General features: G+C 43.3%; 1 protein-coding gene across 3 annotated transcripts in view; it reads right to left on the minus strand.

The window, feature by feature from the left end:
- Positions 1–16,244, minus strand: part of LOC126253587 (activated CDC42 kinase 1) — a 566,545-nt gene that overhangs the window by 470,069 nt on the left and 80,232 nt on the right. For all 3 annotated transcript variants that reach the window (XM_049955017.1, XM_049955019.1, XM_049955018.1), the window contains exon 3: positions 12,490–12,737. In XM_049955017.1, coding sequence (XP_049810974.1) covers positions 12,490–12,737 — 248 coding nt within the window. The remainder of the gene's footprint in view (positions 1–12,489; positions 12,738–16,244) is intronic.

Raw genomic sequence — 16,244 nt, forward strand, 5'->3', positions numbered from 1 at the left:
CTGTCACATGAAAGTAAAAAGTGGTAACTTGCTTGGGACAGCAAGGAAAGTGGTAATGAAGAGAGGAAATGCAAGTTAAAAAGTATGATGATACCTACTTAGATTTTGATTTCACGTGCACTGCTGTCAACAATGCAGAGCGTCCACAGTATGTCTTGCGTTTGAACGTACTTCCTGTTCAATGTATGCTACCTAGCGAATTAAAAATTTATTTAGAGTGTGTTCATAAGAATGGCAGGGTCAAAGTATGAGTATATTTTTCTAGAAAAACTAATTCAAATGAAAGGACGAAAATAATCATTTTCTACGCAGGTGAAAATCTCGAAGCACTTCTAGTTACCAACAACATAGCTTACCAAGTAGCAAAATGTAAGGAAACTCACACTGTTGCAGGATTAATTCTACCAATGTGCTACTGGCATGGTGTCCATTATGCTTGAAGAGTTAATGTGTGTTGTTCAAATGTACAATGCCTGCGGAAGACTAGCATCTAAAACTATACGATATCTTTTGACGAACACTCAGAGGTCAATCAGTAATAAGTACGCAAGAAAACACTGCACATAACAACATTTTAAACTTTACTTTTTTAAATCCAAAAACTGATGTAAGTGCTTTGAGCATAAACATTCTGTGTCATAGCATAATTATTATTAGAATTATATTGCAGCCGATTGCATGTTAAGGACATTGATCATATGAAGTATTCTGCACATTATGTTATAACATCTGAGCTGCTTCTCACGAACATTATGGACGTTACTTATATGAAAACTATTTAGTGAATTATAAACAGAAGTTAATTTATCATGGATATGAACATGTATATCAGCTGTAATGTACCACTATTGCATATATATATCAAGTATACAGTTGCAAATAAATAGAAAAAATTTTGGTACTCTTTATTCAGTAGTACTGAGAAGAAAAGTTCTTATTTAAAAATCTAGACAAAACCAAAAGTATTGGAGATCTGCAGATGTGTTGAAATTTAGTTGACACCTGCACAATTATGGGCTTCCTTAACTTGCAATTTTATGACAAAAATGCAAATTTAAGTTAATTTCTCCCCACTTACAATTTTTTCTTCTCATTTGCAAAGTCACAGAACGCTATCTATTCTGTCATATTACCAGATACTATGTAATTATAAACAGTATGGGGTTGGGTTGTTTTGGAGGAGGAGACCAGACAACGAGGTCATCGGTCTCATCGGATTAGGGAAGGATGGGGAAGGAAGTCGGCCATGCCCTTTCAAAGGAACCATCCCGGCATTTGCTTGGAGCGATTTAGGGAAATCACGGAAAACCTAAATCAGGACTGCCGGATGCGGGATTGAACCGTCGTCCTCCCGAATGCGAGTCCAGTGTCTAACCACCACGCCACCTCACTCGGTATATAAACAGTATCTTTTCTGCTCTAGATAATTGTATTATGTAAATATTTATTACAAAAAAATGTAAAGAACTGCCTTTTTACAAATTATTTATTCAAAAACCCCCATCCAAAAACTTTTGAGAATTACACACAATACAGTTTGGTTAATATGTTAGTAGTCAATGCAGACACAGTGGCCAATAATTTCCTGCATAACATATTAAAAATTTTCAACATTCTGCATATTACGCATCACTGAATTTCTAGTGTACAATATACATGTTAGCAACATTGTTTCCAGCAATCTCCTGTTTATAACACGAGAGCGAGGACTTGCACATAAACCATTCTGCATTGAGTTTTGTGCTTCGTTTGAATTTGTTGTTAGATACAATGCCAGTAAGGGAATGCAGTAGTGAAAGAGTGAGGTGTGTGGACTATGAAAAAAGACACAAGAAGGTGGTGTCTAAGAAAAGTGAAAAACCACTTACAGTATTTAGAAATCTGCCCAAGGTATTGTAGAAATATCTTGGTCCTCTAGTAATAGTATTAACATTACATCCATTATGCAGGAATTGCCTACTCACTACAAGAAGAAATTTAGTGACAATCCACCTGAACAATCACCATCAACCGAATGTGAGACTGAAGAAGACAATGCAGATGTTTATATTCCTTGATGTGAAGTAACTGATACGTTGAATGTTAGTTTCTGCAACTATATTCCCCATTAAACATCCACGAAAGGTAAAAAGCTCCAGAAGAAAACAGTACGTAAAAAGAAAAGTGGAAGAAATTGAAACAGGTTTTACAAAAGCAAAATTTTCAAAACTTTGTAAAGTGTATAATTTAGATGCACTTGGTGCAGAACCAGAATGTTGAATAATAAATAAAAAAAATAGGAGTGTGGGTAAGCTACTACAAACAGCATAGTGAATACATTATTGTGGCCAAGATAGACACAAAGCCCACACCTACTAAAATAGTACAAGTTTATATCCCAACTAGCTCTGCAGATGATGAAGAAATTGATGAAATGTGTAATGAGATAAAAGAAATTATTCAGGTAGTGAAGGGAGACAAAAATTTAATAGTCATGGGTGACAGGAATTCGACAGGAGGAAAAGGAAGACAAGGAAACATAGTAGGTGAATATGGATTGGGGCTAAAAAATGAAAGAGGAAGCCGACTGGTAGCATTTTGCACAGAGCATAACATAATCAGAGCTAATACTTGGTTCAAGAATCATAAAAGAAGGTTGTATACATGAAAGAAGCCTGGAGATACTGACAGGTTTCAAATAGCAGTATCCTTTCTTTCAGGAGTGCTAGTTCTGCAAGGTTCGCAGGAGAACTTCTGTAAAGTTTGGAAGCTAGGAGACGAGATACTGGCAGAAGTAAAGCTGTGAGGACCGGGCGTGAGTCGTGCTTCGGTAGCTCAGATAGTAGAGCACTTGCCCACGAAAGGCAGAGGTCCTGAGTTCGAGTCTCGGTCGGGCACACAGTTTTAATCTGCCAGGAAGTTTCAGGTTTCAAATAGATTATATAATGGTAAGACAGAGATTTAGGAACCAGGTTTTAAATTGTAAGACATTTCCAGGGGCAGATGCGGACTCTGACCACAATCTATTGGTTATGAACTGTAGATTAAAACTGAAGAAACTGCAAAAAGGTGGGAATTTAAGGAGATGGGAACTGGATAAACTGAAAGAACCAGAGGTTGTACAGAGTTTCAGGGAGACAATAAGGGAACAATTGACAGGAATGGGGGAAAGAAATACAGTAGAAGAAGAATGGGTAGCTTTGAGGGATGAAGCAGTGAAGGCAACAGAGGATCAAGTAGGTCTAAAGACGAGGGCTAGTAGAAATCCTTGGGTAACAGAAGAAATATTGAATTTAATTGATGAAAGGAGAAAATATAAAAATGCGATAAATGAAGCAGGTAAAAAGGAATACAAATGTCTCAAAAATGAAATCAGCAGAAAGTGCAAAATGGCTAAGCAGGGGTGGCTAGAGGACAAATGTAAGGATGTAGAGGCTTATCTCACTAGGGGTAAGATAGATACTGCTTACAGGAAAATAAAAAGAGACCTTTGGAGAAATGAGAACCACTAGCATGAATATCAGGAGCTCATATGGAAACCCAGTTCTAAGCAAAGAAGGGAAAGCAGAGAGGTGGAAGGAGTATATAGAGGGTCTATACAAGGGTAATGTACTTGAGGACAACATTAAGGAAATGGAAAAGGATGTAGATGAAGATGAAATGGGAGATGTGATACTGCGTGAAGAGTTTGACAGAGCACTGAAAGACCTGAGTCGAAAAAAGGCCCCAGGAGTAGACAACATTCCATTAGAACTACTGACAGCCTTGGGAGAGCCAGTCCTGAAAAAACTCTACCATCTGGTGAGCAAGATGTACAAGACAGGCGAAATACCGTCAGACTTCAAGAAAAATATAATAATTCCAATCCCAAAGAAAGCAGGTGTTGACAAATGTGAAAATTATCAAACTATCAGTTTAATAAGTCACAGCTGCAAAATACTAACACGAATTCTTTACAGACGAATGGAAAAACTGGTAGAATCTGACCTCGGGGGAGATCAGTTTGGATTCCGTAGAGATATTGGAACACGTCATGCAATACTGACCCTACGACTTATCTTGGAAAATATATTAAGGAAAGGCAAACCTACGTTTCTACCATTTGTAGACTTAGAGAAAGCTTTTGACAATGTTGACTGGAATACTCTGTTTCAAATTCTGAAGGTGGCAGGGGTAAAATACAGGGAGCAAAAGGCTATTTACAGTTTGTACAGAAACCAGATGGCAGTTATAAGAGTCGAGGGACATGAAAGGGAAGCAGTGGTTGGGAAGGGAGTAAGACAGGGTTGTAGCCTCTCCCGATGTTCTTCAACTTCTCCCCGATGTTATTCAATCTGTATATTGAGCAAGCAGTAAAGGAAACAAAAGAAAAATTCAGAGTAGGTATTAAAATCCATGGAGAAGAAATAAAAACTTTGAGGTTCTCTGATGACATTGTAATTCTGTCAGAGACAGCAAAGGACCTGGAAGAGCAGTTGAACAGAATGGACAGTGTCTTGAAGGGAGGATGTAAGATGAACATCAACAAAAGGATAATGGAATGTAGTCGAATTAAGTTGGGTGATGCTGAGGGAATTAGATTAGGAAATGAGACACTTAAAGTAGTAAAGGAGTTTTGCTATTTGGGGAGCAAAATAACTGATGATGGTCGAAGTAGAGAGGATATAAAATGTAGACTGGCAATGGCAAGGAAAGCCTTTCTGAAGAAGAGAAATTTGTTAACATCGAGTATAGATTTAAGTGTCAGGAAGTCTTTTCTGAAAGTATTTGTATGGAGTGTAGCCATGTATGAAAGTGAAACATGGACGATAACTACTTTGGACAAGAAGAGAATAGAAGCTTTGGAAATGTGGTGCTACAGAAGACTGCTGAAGATTAGATGGGTAGATCATATAACTAATGAGGAGGTATTGAATAGGATTGGCGAGAAGAGAAGTTTGTGGCACAACTTGACTAGAAGAAGGGATCGGTTGGTAGGACATGTTCTGAGGCATCAAGGGATCACCAATTTAGTTTTGGAGGACTGCGTGGAGGGTAAAAATAGTAAGGGAGACCAAGAGATTATTTTTTTTTAGGGCGCAGAACTGCTATGGTCATTAGTGCCTGGTCCGTTACTTAGGAAACAGTAAAAAATGAAAATAGAAACCAGCAGCAATGGGAACGAAACTCAAAAAATTGGAGAAACTAAAATCAGAAGGAAAGCTTAAAAATCCACTACAGAAAGGGGTTGGTTGTCCCCAAAAAAAGCTTCAAATGACTGACGTGTTTTCACTGGGACTAATAAACTCGAGAACGCGATCGGCCGAGCACGTGTCATCTGCTAAAATTGGCGATATATTAGGCGACAGCTGTAGACGGGCGCGTAACGGTGTAAAATAGGGGCACTCAATTAAAAGGTGTCTTACCGTCCACAGCTGAGAGCAGTGGCGACAGAGTGGGGGAGGATCGCCGCTTAAAAGATGTCGATGGCTAAAAAGACAGTGCCCTATCCGGAGTCTAGTTAAAATTACCTCCTCCCGACGACGCGTTCGGGAGGAAGAGGTCCAAGCACAGGGAAGAGCTTCACCTCCCGCAATTTATTATGGGGAAGTGTCGACCAATGTGCGTGCCGTAAAAGAACAACACGACCACATAAAACGCTCCGTAGATCGGCGAAGGGAATCGATCGAATAGCTGGCCGAAGAAGAGGGACTGCAGCCTTGGCTGCTATATCGGCCGCCTCATTTCCACAGATACCAACGTGTCCTGGGAGCCAGAGGTACGCCACCGAGACGCCCCCCAGGTGGAGCAAGCGCAGACAGTCCTGAATCCGGTAGACCAGAGGGTGGACAGGGTAGAGAGCTTGGAGACTGAGGAGAGAGCTGAGAGAATCTGAACAGATAACATACTGTATCCGCTGATGGTGGCGGATGTATTGGACAGCCTGGAGAACAGCCTAAAGCTCCGCAGTATAAACCGAACACTGGTCAGGAAGCCAAAATCGATTTGGGGTGTCGCCAACAATATAGGCACTCCCTACACCTAACGATGTTTTCGAGCCATCAGTGTACATAAATGTGGCTTCCTTCATTTGTGCACATAGAGCAGCAAATGCCCGACGATAAACAAGTGAAGGGGTACCATCCTTGGGAAACTGACAAAGGTCACGGAGCAGGCAGATCCAGGGACGGAGCCAGGGCGGTGCTGTACCCCAAGTTGTCAAGAAGGTTTTAGAAAAGCAGAAGGAAAGAGAATGGAGCAGTCGACAGAAGCGGACTCCCGGTGGTAGTAGGGAGGAAGGGCGGCCTGCATACCCTACATCCAAGGAGGCGTCGAAAAAATGTCATGGGCTGGATTAGCACGCATGGAAGACAGATGGCTAGCATAACGACTCAGAAGGACTGCTCACCGACTGGACAGCGGAGGTTCAGCAGTCTCAGCATAAAGGGTTTCCACAGGGCTGGTGTAAAAAGCTCCAGACACTAAACGTAATCCACGGTGGTGGATAGAGTCAAGATGCCGAAGAATAGACGGCCGAGCAGAGGAGTAGACTATGCTTCCATAGTCCAATTTCGAGCGCACTAAGGCGCGATAGAGGCGGAGAAGGACCACTCGGTCCGCTCCCCAGGAGGTACCATTCAGGACACGGAGGGTGTTGAGGGATCGCAGACAGCGAGCCGAAAGATAGGAAACGTGGGAGGACCAGCACAGTTTTCTGTCAAACCTAAGACCCAAGAATTTAGCGACGTCCGAAAACGGAAGGTTGACAGGTCCGAGATGTAAGGAGGGTGGAAGAAACTCCTTACGTCGCCAAAAATTAACACAAACGGTCTTACTGGGAGAAAAACGGAAGCCGGTTTCGATGCTCCAAGAGTGGAGGTGATCGAGACATCCTTGAAGACGTTGTTCAAGAAGGCTGGTCCATTGAGAGCTGTAGTAGATCGCAAAATCATCCACAAAGAGGGAGCCCGAGACATCAGGAAGGAGACAATCCATAATTGGATTTATTGCAATGGCAAACAGTACAACACTCAGCACGGAACCCTGGGGTACCCCGTTTTCTTGGGAGAAAGTACGGGAGAGAGTAGTGTTCACCCACATTCTAAATGTGCGCTCTGCCATGAATTCGCGAAGAAAAAGGGGCAGCTGACCTTGAAAGCCCCAAGAGAAAAGTGTGCGGAGGATGCCTGTCCTCCAACAGGTACCGTATGCTTTCTCCAGATCAAAAAATATTGCTGTTTCCGGAGAAAATTGTTCATGATATAAGTGGAGAGAGCAACAAGATGGTCAACTGCAGAACGATGCTTTCGGAATCCGCATTGGGCAGGTGTTAAAAGACTGCGGGACTCCAGCCACCAAGCTAAACGGCAATTCACCATACGCTCCAAAACCTTACATACACTACTCGTGAGAGAAATGGGGCGATAGCTAGAGGGGAGATGTTTGTCCTTTCCAGGTTTCGGAACAGGAACGACGATAGCTTCCCGCCATCGTCTGGGAAAAGTACTGTCGGTCCAAATTCGATTATAAAGGCGAAGGAGGTAATGCAGACTATGGGTTGATAAATGCAGCAACATTTGGACGTGGATACCATCCGGTCCTGGGGCGGAGGAGAGAGAAGAATAGAGTGCATGTTGGAGTTCCCGCATGGAGAAAAAAGTATTATAGCTTTCGCGATTTTGAGAGGAGAAAGCAAGAGGTTGCACTTCCGCTGCACATTTCTTCGGGAGAAACGCAGGCGGGTAATTTGAAGAGCTCGAAATCCCAGCAAAGTGTTGACCCAATGAGTTAGAAATTGCGACGGGGTCCACTAATGTATCATGCGCGACAGTGAGCCCAGAGACTGGGGAGAAACTAGGCGCGCCTGATAACCGTCGAATCCGACTCCAAACTTCCGAGGAGGGAGTGAAGGTGTTAAATGAGCTAATAAAGAATTTCCAGCTTGCCTCCTTGCTATCGTGGATGACGCGACGGCATCACACACGGAACTGCTTATAGCGGATACAGTTGGCCAAAGTAGGATGGTGGCGGAAAACATGAAGAGCACGTCGCCGCTCACGTATTGTGTCACGGCATGCCTCGTTCCACCAAGGAACTGGGGGCGCCGGGGCAATTCGGAGGTGTGTGGTATTGAACGTTCTGCAGCTGTAAGAATAACGTCTGTAATATGTGTGACCTCATCGTCGACGCTAGGAAAGTGACGGTCATCGAATGTCGCTAGAGACGAAAAAAGTGTCCAATCGGCTTGGGCAAACTTCCAGCGTCGCGGGCGCATATATGGCAGTTGAGGCTGCAGTCTAAGGACACATGGAAAGTGGTCACTCGAGTGTGTATCATCAAGGGCGAACCATTCGAAGCGCCGAGCTAGCGGAACAGTACCGACCGAAAGGTCCAAATGAGAGAAATTTGTCGTGGAGGCAGACAAAAATGTAGGGACCCCAGTGTTGAGGCAAACTAGATCCGCTTGGTGGAAGACGTCTAGCAATAGTGAGCCACGTGGACAAGGATGTGGAGATCCCCAAAGCGGGTGGTGGGCATTGAAGTCCCCAACCAGCAAATAGGGGGGTGGAAGCTGACCAAGAAGATGAAGGAGATCAGCTCGTGCCATTGGTGTGGACGATGGAATGTATACAGTACAAAGGGAAAAGGTACATCCAGAAAGGGAAAGACGGACAGCGACAGCTTGGAAGGAAGTGTTTAAGGGGATTGGGTGATAATGGAGAGTATCATGGAGAAGAATCATGAGTGCACCATGGGCTGGAGTGCCTTCAACAGAGGGGAGATCAAATCGGACGGACTGAAAATTGGGGAGAACAAAGCGGTCATGGGGACGCAGCTTTGTTTCCTGAAGACAGAAGATGACCGGCGAGTAGGATCGTGAGAGGATCGACAATTCATCCCGATTGGCTCGAATGCCGCGGATATTCCAGTGGATAATGGACATAGGGTGAACAGAAAATGGAGGAATGTGACCAAGGTTGCCGTCAACTCAACGACTGCTCAGAGCTTGCGACCAACAGCATGGAATTGCATTCAGCCGAAGGCAGAAGATCCTGATCCATAGGTTGTTCAGGAGCAGCTCCTGCCACCAGCGATCGGTCGGTTGATCGGCCGCCAGCAGTGCGCCTCGGCGACACAAAAGACGGCCGAGGGCGATTTCCGCCAGGTGGTACTGTAGATGAGACACGCCTTGGCGGAGAAGGAGATGAACTGGGTTTCTTATTAGCCTTCTTGGAAATATGATGTTTAGATGAAGGAGGAACCGATGGTTGGGAAGTTGGGGTACGTAAAAAATCTTCACGAGTATGCTCTTTTTTCGAAGTCTTGGTGTCTGAGTTTTGGGCTCGAGATTTAGCAGAACCCGATGAAGGGTGAGCCATAGAGTGGGCAGGCGAAAGGGGTGAGATTGAACAGGCGATCTTTGCGCTGGCCGATCTGACGACCGTGGCACTAAAGGTGAGGTCGCAAGTCTGCGTGGCCGCCTCCTTTGTTGGCCGAGGAGAACCAAGGACAGTGCTGTATTTTCCTGTCTGAGGCACGATGGGCTGTCGACTGGCGAATAATTTTCTAGCAGCAAAGGTCGACACCTTTTCCTTCACTCTGATTTCCTGAATGAGTTTTTCGTCTTTAAAAATGGGGCAATCTCAAGAGGAAGCAGCGTGGTCACCCATACAGTTGATGCAACAAGGGGATGGAGGTGGACAAGCACCCTCATGGGCATCCTTGCCACACGTAACACATTTGGCCAGATTGGAACAGGAGTGGCTGGTGTGATTGAACCACTGACACCAATAGCAACGCGTAGGGTTGGGGACGTAAGGGCGAACGGAAATTATCTCATAGCCTGCTTTGATTTTCGATGGGAGTTGAACTTTGTCAAATGTCAAGAAGACAGTGCGGGTTGGAATGATGTTCGTGTCAACCCTTTTCATAACTCTATGAACAGCCGTTATGCCCTGGTCAGACAGGTAGTGCTGAATTTCTTCGTCAGACAATCCATCGAGGGAGCATGTATAAACGACTCCACACGAGGAATTTAAAGTGTGGTGCGCTTCAACCCGGACAGGGAAGGTGTGGAGCAGTGAAGTACCCAGCAATTTTTGTGCCTGGAGGGCACTGACTGTTTCTAACAACAAGGTGCCATTCCATAATCTAGAACAAAACTTTACAGGACCTGCAATTGCGTCGACACCTTTCTGAATAATGAAAGGGTTGACCATGGAGAAGTCGTGACCTTCGTCAGACCGAGAAACAACAAGGAACTGTGGCAACGATGGAAGAACTGTCTGTGGCTGAGACTCGGTGAACTTATGCTTGTGAGCAGACATAGTGGAAGATGAGGAAACCATTGCGGAAGAATCCCCCCTGATTACCGGCGTCTCCGATGGTGCGCTCCTCCCTTGTGGGGGCCCTCTTGAGGGCACTCCCACCTTAGGTGATTGTTCACACCTCAGGTCACACCTCCCGACAAACAGGAAACAGGTCACACTGCTTAGAACCTAACAACCACCAATTTCAATCCAATAAATGAGTCTAGGCAGACAGGGACCCAAGCTGTCCAGCTGGCACTCTGAAGCTTAGCATGTATAACAACCACCCGAGGCTGTATTGAGATGCCACTGAAACCAATAGTGGCATGTGCGCTGTTGTTCTGCTTCACAAGTGGAACACAGTGTATTTTCCACAGCACAACTAGTCGGACAGTGGCTTGGAAAGACAGGCAATTCCTCACATTATGTAACACTGCAACACAAGGGCATACGAGGCATATCCAATTGATTATATTATCAAAGTTGACTTCTAGTTGCTAATTATGTGGCTTTTCATTGTTACCATTAATCTTGAATTATGTTACGAGGGCAGTTCAATAAGTAATGCAACACATATTTTTTCTCGGCCAATTTTGGTTGAAAAAACCTGAAATTTCTTGTGGAATATTTTCAAACATTCCCGCTTCGTCTCGTATAGTTTCATTGACTTCCGACAGGTGGCAGCGCTGTACGGAGCTGTTAAAATGGCATCTGTAATGGATGTGCATTGCAAACAACGGGCAGTGATCGAGTTTCTTTTGGCGGAAAACCAGGGCATCTCAGATATTCATAGGCACTTGCAGAATGTCTACGGTGATCTGGCAGTGGACAAAAGCACGGTGAGTCGTTGGGCAAAGCGTGTGTCATCATCGCCGCAAGGTCAAGCAAGACTGTCTGATCTCCCGCGTGCGGGCCGGCCGTGCACAGCTGTGACTCCTGCAATGGTGGAGCGTGCGAACACACTCATTCGAGATGATCGAAGGACCACCATCAAACAACTCGGTGCTCAACTTGACATCTCTGTTGGTAGTGCTGTCACAATTGTTCACCAGTTGGGATATTCAAAGGTTTGTTCCGCTGGGTCCCTCGTTGTCTAACCGAACACCATAAAGAGCAAAGGAGAATCATCTGTGCGGAATTGCTTGCTCGTCATGTGGATGAGGGTGACAATTTCTTGTCAAAGATTGTTACAGGCGATGAAACATGGGTTCATCACTTCGAACCTGAAACAAAACGGCAATCAATGGAGTGGTGCCACACCCACTCCCCTACCAAGAAAAAGTTTAAAGCCATACCCTCAGCCGGTAAAGTCATGGTTACAGTCTTCTGGGACGCGGAAGGGGTTATTCTGTTCGATGTCCTTCCCCATGTTCAAACGATCAACTCTGAAGTGTATTGTGCTACTCTTCAGAAATTGAAGAAACGACTTCAGCGTGTTCGTAGGCACAAAAATCTGAACGAACTTCTCCTTCTTCATGACAACGCAAGACCTCACACAAGTCTTCGCACCCGAGAGGAGCTCACAAAACTTCAGTGGACTGTTCTTCCTCATGCACCCTACAGCCCCGATCTCGCACCGTCGGATTTCCATATGTTTGGCCCAATGAAGGACGCAATCCGTGGGAGGCACTACGCGGATGATGAAGAAGTTATTGATGCAGTACGACGTTGGCTCCGACATCGACCAGTGGAATGGTACCGTGCAGGCATACAGGCCCTCATTTCAAGGTGGCGTAAGGCCGTAGCATTGAATGGAGATTACGTTGAAAAATAGTTTTGTGTAGCTAAAAGATTGGGGAATAACCTGGTGTATTTCAATGCTGAATAAAACAACCCCTGTTTCAGAAAAAAAATGTATTGCATTACTTATTGAACTTCCCTCGTACAATGAACACTCCTATTTTCAAGTTCTACATATACAGAACTTCATATTAACTTCCACAACATACTTTTTAGTGTGTGTCATACAGTTAAGAAAGAAATTCAAAGGAGATGTTCAAAATTTGTGATATCAGTTTCAAAATATTCTGATGTACCTGAAGGCTGCAGCACAAAAAAATCTATGGTGCTATTTGAACGATATTTCTCTCTCTCTCTCTCTCTCTCTCTCTCTCTCTCTCTCTCTCTCATTGGAGACTGCAAACTTTTGAACGCAATGCTATTGCAGCTTAAAGTTTGTATATGGTACGAAAATTGTACGGACAGTATTAGAGACACAAACCTGACGTCCTTCTCGCGGATCAGGCACGTGAGGTGAAGGGGAGCCGAGTCCTCCCCCCCACGGCGGCTGCCTCCACCGCTACCTCCACTGCCAGCAGCTGCCCCCAGCCTGGCCAGCAAATTGCGCTTCCACTGTGCCGCTTTGCGCTTCTTGACAGCCTCCAGCAGGCGGCGGATGCCTGGCTTCCCCATGCCAATTTTCTCGAGGTCTTCTGTTCGTACATAATCAAAGTGTGACAGTCGAGTTACCTGTAGAATTACGCCAGTGAGATTACAAAGTATCCTCAATCAATAGACCTTAAATATGAAATGTAAAATCATTATGATTTCCAATATTTACCTAGTTTTAAAGAAGATAAATAAGAAATGGAATTACTAATTTTTTGTGGCAGTAATGCAAGGAAATTGGTTATCAACTCCCATACTGTCTGCCAAAAAGGATTGTCCTTCAGTAATGTCAGGATTAGGAATGTGGCCATGTAAGAGCAACATAGTTAACCATACAGCAGTTGAAAGTTATCAGTTAACAATGTTTAACGAATAATTGGCTGAACACTAAGTCTGAATCACATTATGTTCTTGGTAGGTAACGAAAGTTTTGTTACACACTATCTCTCTCTCTCTCTCTCTCTCTCTCTCTCTCTCTCTCACACATCCCCTGATTCTGATATCTATTGCTACAATAGGGCATGTAAGAATCAAAACAGATGAATATCATTTGTTTTCTTCAAAGAGAAAAGACATTGTTGTTCATGGCAAGTAACAAAGTTTTCTGTAGAGGTTAGTCATCATACGTTCAATGAAATTTATTCAAATACATGTAAAAGCTGTCCTGTGGATGTTTCTTTCATAGACAATGTTGAATAATGGAATGATAGTGGAAATGCTTTTACACAGCACACTCGTCATGCAGCATATATACATTTATATAGGTTCAGTAGATTGTAAGGAGGTGCAGACAATCTCGGGGCATACCATGTACAGTAAGTCTTCCCTGACCCGAGGTTCTGGGTGACTTTCCTAAAATCCACCCCTTTTTCCTAGACCTCTCCAGTCCTTTTCCTTCATCCTCCTTCCTTCCCCTTCAACCCTTCTGCCTGAAGGAGCCACTGTTTCCAAAGGCTTGCCAATCCCAACAGTCTTTTATGTGCGTATTCTGCCAGCACTTGGTGAGTAGACTTTCTATCTTCTTCTTCTTCTTCTTTCGAATAACCCATTTGGAGGGTACGATCAACCAACTTTGGCTACTCTTCATTGTATTAGGTCTCCTCAGATTCCAAGTTTCCTTCATCCTTTTAGAGTATTGTTCCCTTTCTTCTTGAGTCCACATTCGTCTACTTGTTTTCTTTCTGTTCTGAAATTCTGCCTTTTGAACTGCCTTTCTGAAATGTGTTCTGTTTTCTATTGTGTCTACCGTATTTACTCGAATCTAAGCCGCACTCGAATCTAAGCCACACCTGAAAAATGAGACTCGAAATAAAGGAAAAAAAATTTCCCGAATCTAAGCCGCACCTGAAATTTGAGACTCGAAATTCAAGGGGAGAGAAAAGTTTTAGGCCGCACCTCCAAATCGAAACAAAGTTGGTCCATTGTAATATGAGACACAATTTAGGTCGAATGAAAGACGATACAGCTACAGTAGTTTGGTTCGAGTCGTAAGCTTAGCAGTCGAGCTTACCAGGTAGCCATTGCTATGCGTCAGGCGCTCCGTCCGTATTTATACGGGTCCCCTTCGTTTTTCACGTGCTTCGTCTGGTTTGAATCGATTGCTTATTTTGCTTTGATCTGATAAGTGCCGTTTTCTTTGTTATAGGTGTTTCTCACTCTAAGCTGGAAATGCATTACTGTATTGTGTCATGCATTGTTTGTCGCATTTTGATAGTGCGTGTTTACGGCCTGTCGCCGCTCGCGGCATGACTTGCTTTTGTGCGCGCTACCACCGCTTAAAAAAAAAGAGGAATCGTCTCATTAGCGAAACAATGGCAAGAGACTGCTATTTGTTGTTACTTACACTGCTGCTTTCTTTGATAATGATCAACAAGAACCAAATAATAGACTGCATATGATAGAACATGTTCTGAACGAGAGCTTAGCGAAAATTTTTCTCCGTTTGAAAATCTTTGCGGCCGCTTCTTTAGTACATCAAATTCTGCACAGAAATTAGTCATCTTATATTTAAAATCTAGTCAGTTTCCGTGCTTCATTTCTGACTGTATCACTATTAGGCATAAGAATAATACGAATATAAACATGACACGATACGTATATTCTTCCGCGTTTGCTGTTGTCTCACTCTAGTTTCGTAGTTTATTAGGCAGACAGGATTTAAATGAGATAGCAGCAAACACGAAAGAATACATGGCAAAATGTTTATATTCGTATTATTCTTATGGTGAAGAGAATAGTGCATGTGATTCACATTTCATCAGGTTCCTATTAGCAACCATCTCTTCTCACAGGTACGAAATCGTAGTACATTGAAATTCTGCTACATTCGAAGATGAACAATACGGAATTTGTATTTACTTCGTTGGATAATGTATGAAAATGCAGTGGTCGAAACTCGGGGCGGAGAAAAAAAAAGCTCGTCTTCTACCTTTTTTTTTTAATTTATTTACTGATGCAGAGGTTTTGGCTCCAGTATTTATCTTTGTGCCCACAAAGCATGCTTGTGTAGCGCTACATATATTCGACGGCAGAAGTTAGTTGTTGCGGCACCTACCAACATTTTTCAGAACTTCCGCTTGCTTTGCACTCGATTCTAAGCCGCAGGCGGTTTTTTGGATTACAAAAACCGGAAAAAAAGTGCGGCTTAGATTCGAGTAAATACGGTATTGTAATTCCAGCATTTTCCATGTCCTTTTCAGTCTCTATGAACCCTGTGGCCTAGGATTTGTAGCTATTGAGTAATGTGAATATCCACTTGGTTAGTCTGTTGTTATCAATTCTGAATATATGCCCAAAAAACTGTTGTCTTCTCTTCCTCATTACAGCAGTTAGTTTTTCAGTTTTCAAGTATAGCTCTCTGTTTGGTCTTAACCAGTATCCAGTATTATCATTTCTTTTAGCTCCCAGTATTTTCCTTAAATTCTTCTTTTGACCATCTCTAGTTCCTCAAGATCTCCATTTCTTGTTAGATTAAGTTTTTCTGCCGCATGCAGAGCTTCAGGTCTGGCCACTGTTTGGTAGTGTCTTAATTTTGTGTTCCAGGACTTGGATTTTTTGTTATAAACGTTTTTGGTTATACGAACCAGTATTTCCATTTTGCGCACTCTAGTTTCGATAGCTGTCTTTTCTTTTGCATTGTATGTAATCCACTCTCCTAGGTAGTTAAAGGACTCTTGTTTTGTGAATTGTACTGTTGTCAACTGCAATATTTCGAGGAGCATCACAGATGTTTGTCATGAACTTTGGTTTTTCATAGGATAGATAAAAAGTCTAGGGGAGAGCTCTCAAAATTGTTTGAAATAAAGTCAGGTGTCCAACAGGGAGATGGTTTGTCACCTCTGCTTTTCAATTGTGTGTTAGAGAAGGTAGTCAGATAATGGAAGAAGGCCATCAATACTAAAGGGATTCAATTAGGAAGGAATCCAAATAAAATCACTGTTGACTGCTTAGCCTTCGCAGATGACATGGCATTGATTACTGATTCGCTAGATAATGCCCAAGAACAAATAAACAAGCAGCCAATGAAGGACTACAAATATCCTTTGAAAAAACAAAGTTCATGACAAACATGTAGTTGAAAGTAGGTTG

The sequence above is a fragment of the Schistocerca nitens genome, chromosome 4 (assembly GCF_023898315.1).
Source record: "Schistocerca nitens isolate TAMUIC-IGC-003100 chromosome 4, iqSchNite1.1, whole genome shotgun sequence".
Taxonomy (NCBI): domain Eukaryota; kingdom Metazoa; phylum Arthropoda; class Insecta; order Orthoptera; family Acrididae; genus Schistocerca; species Schistocerca nitens.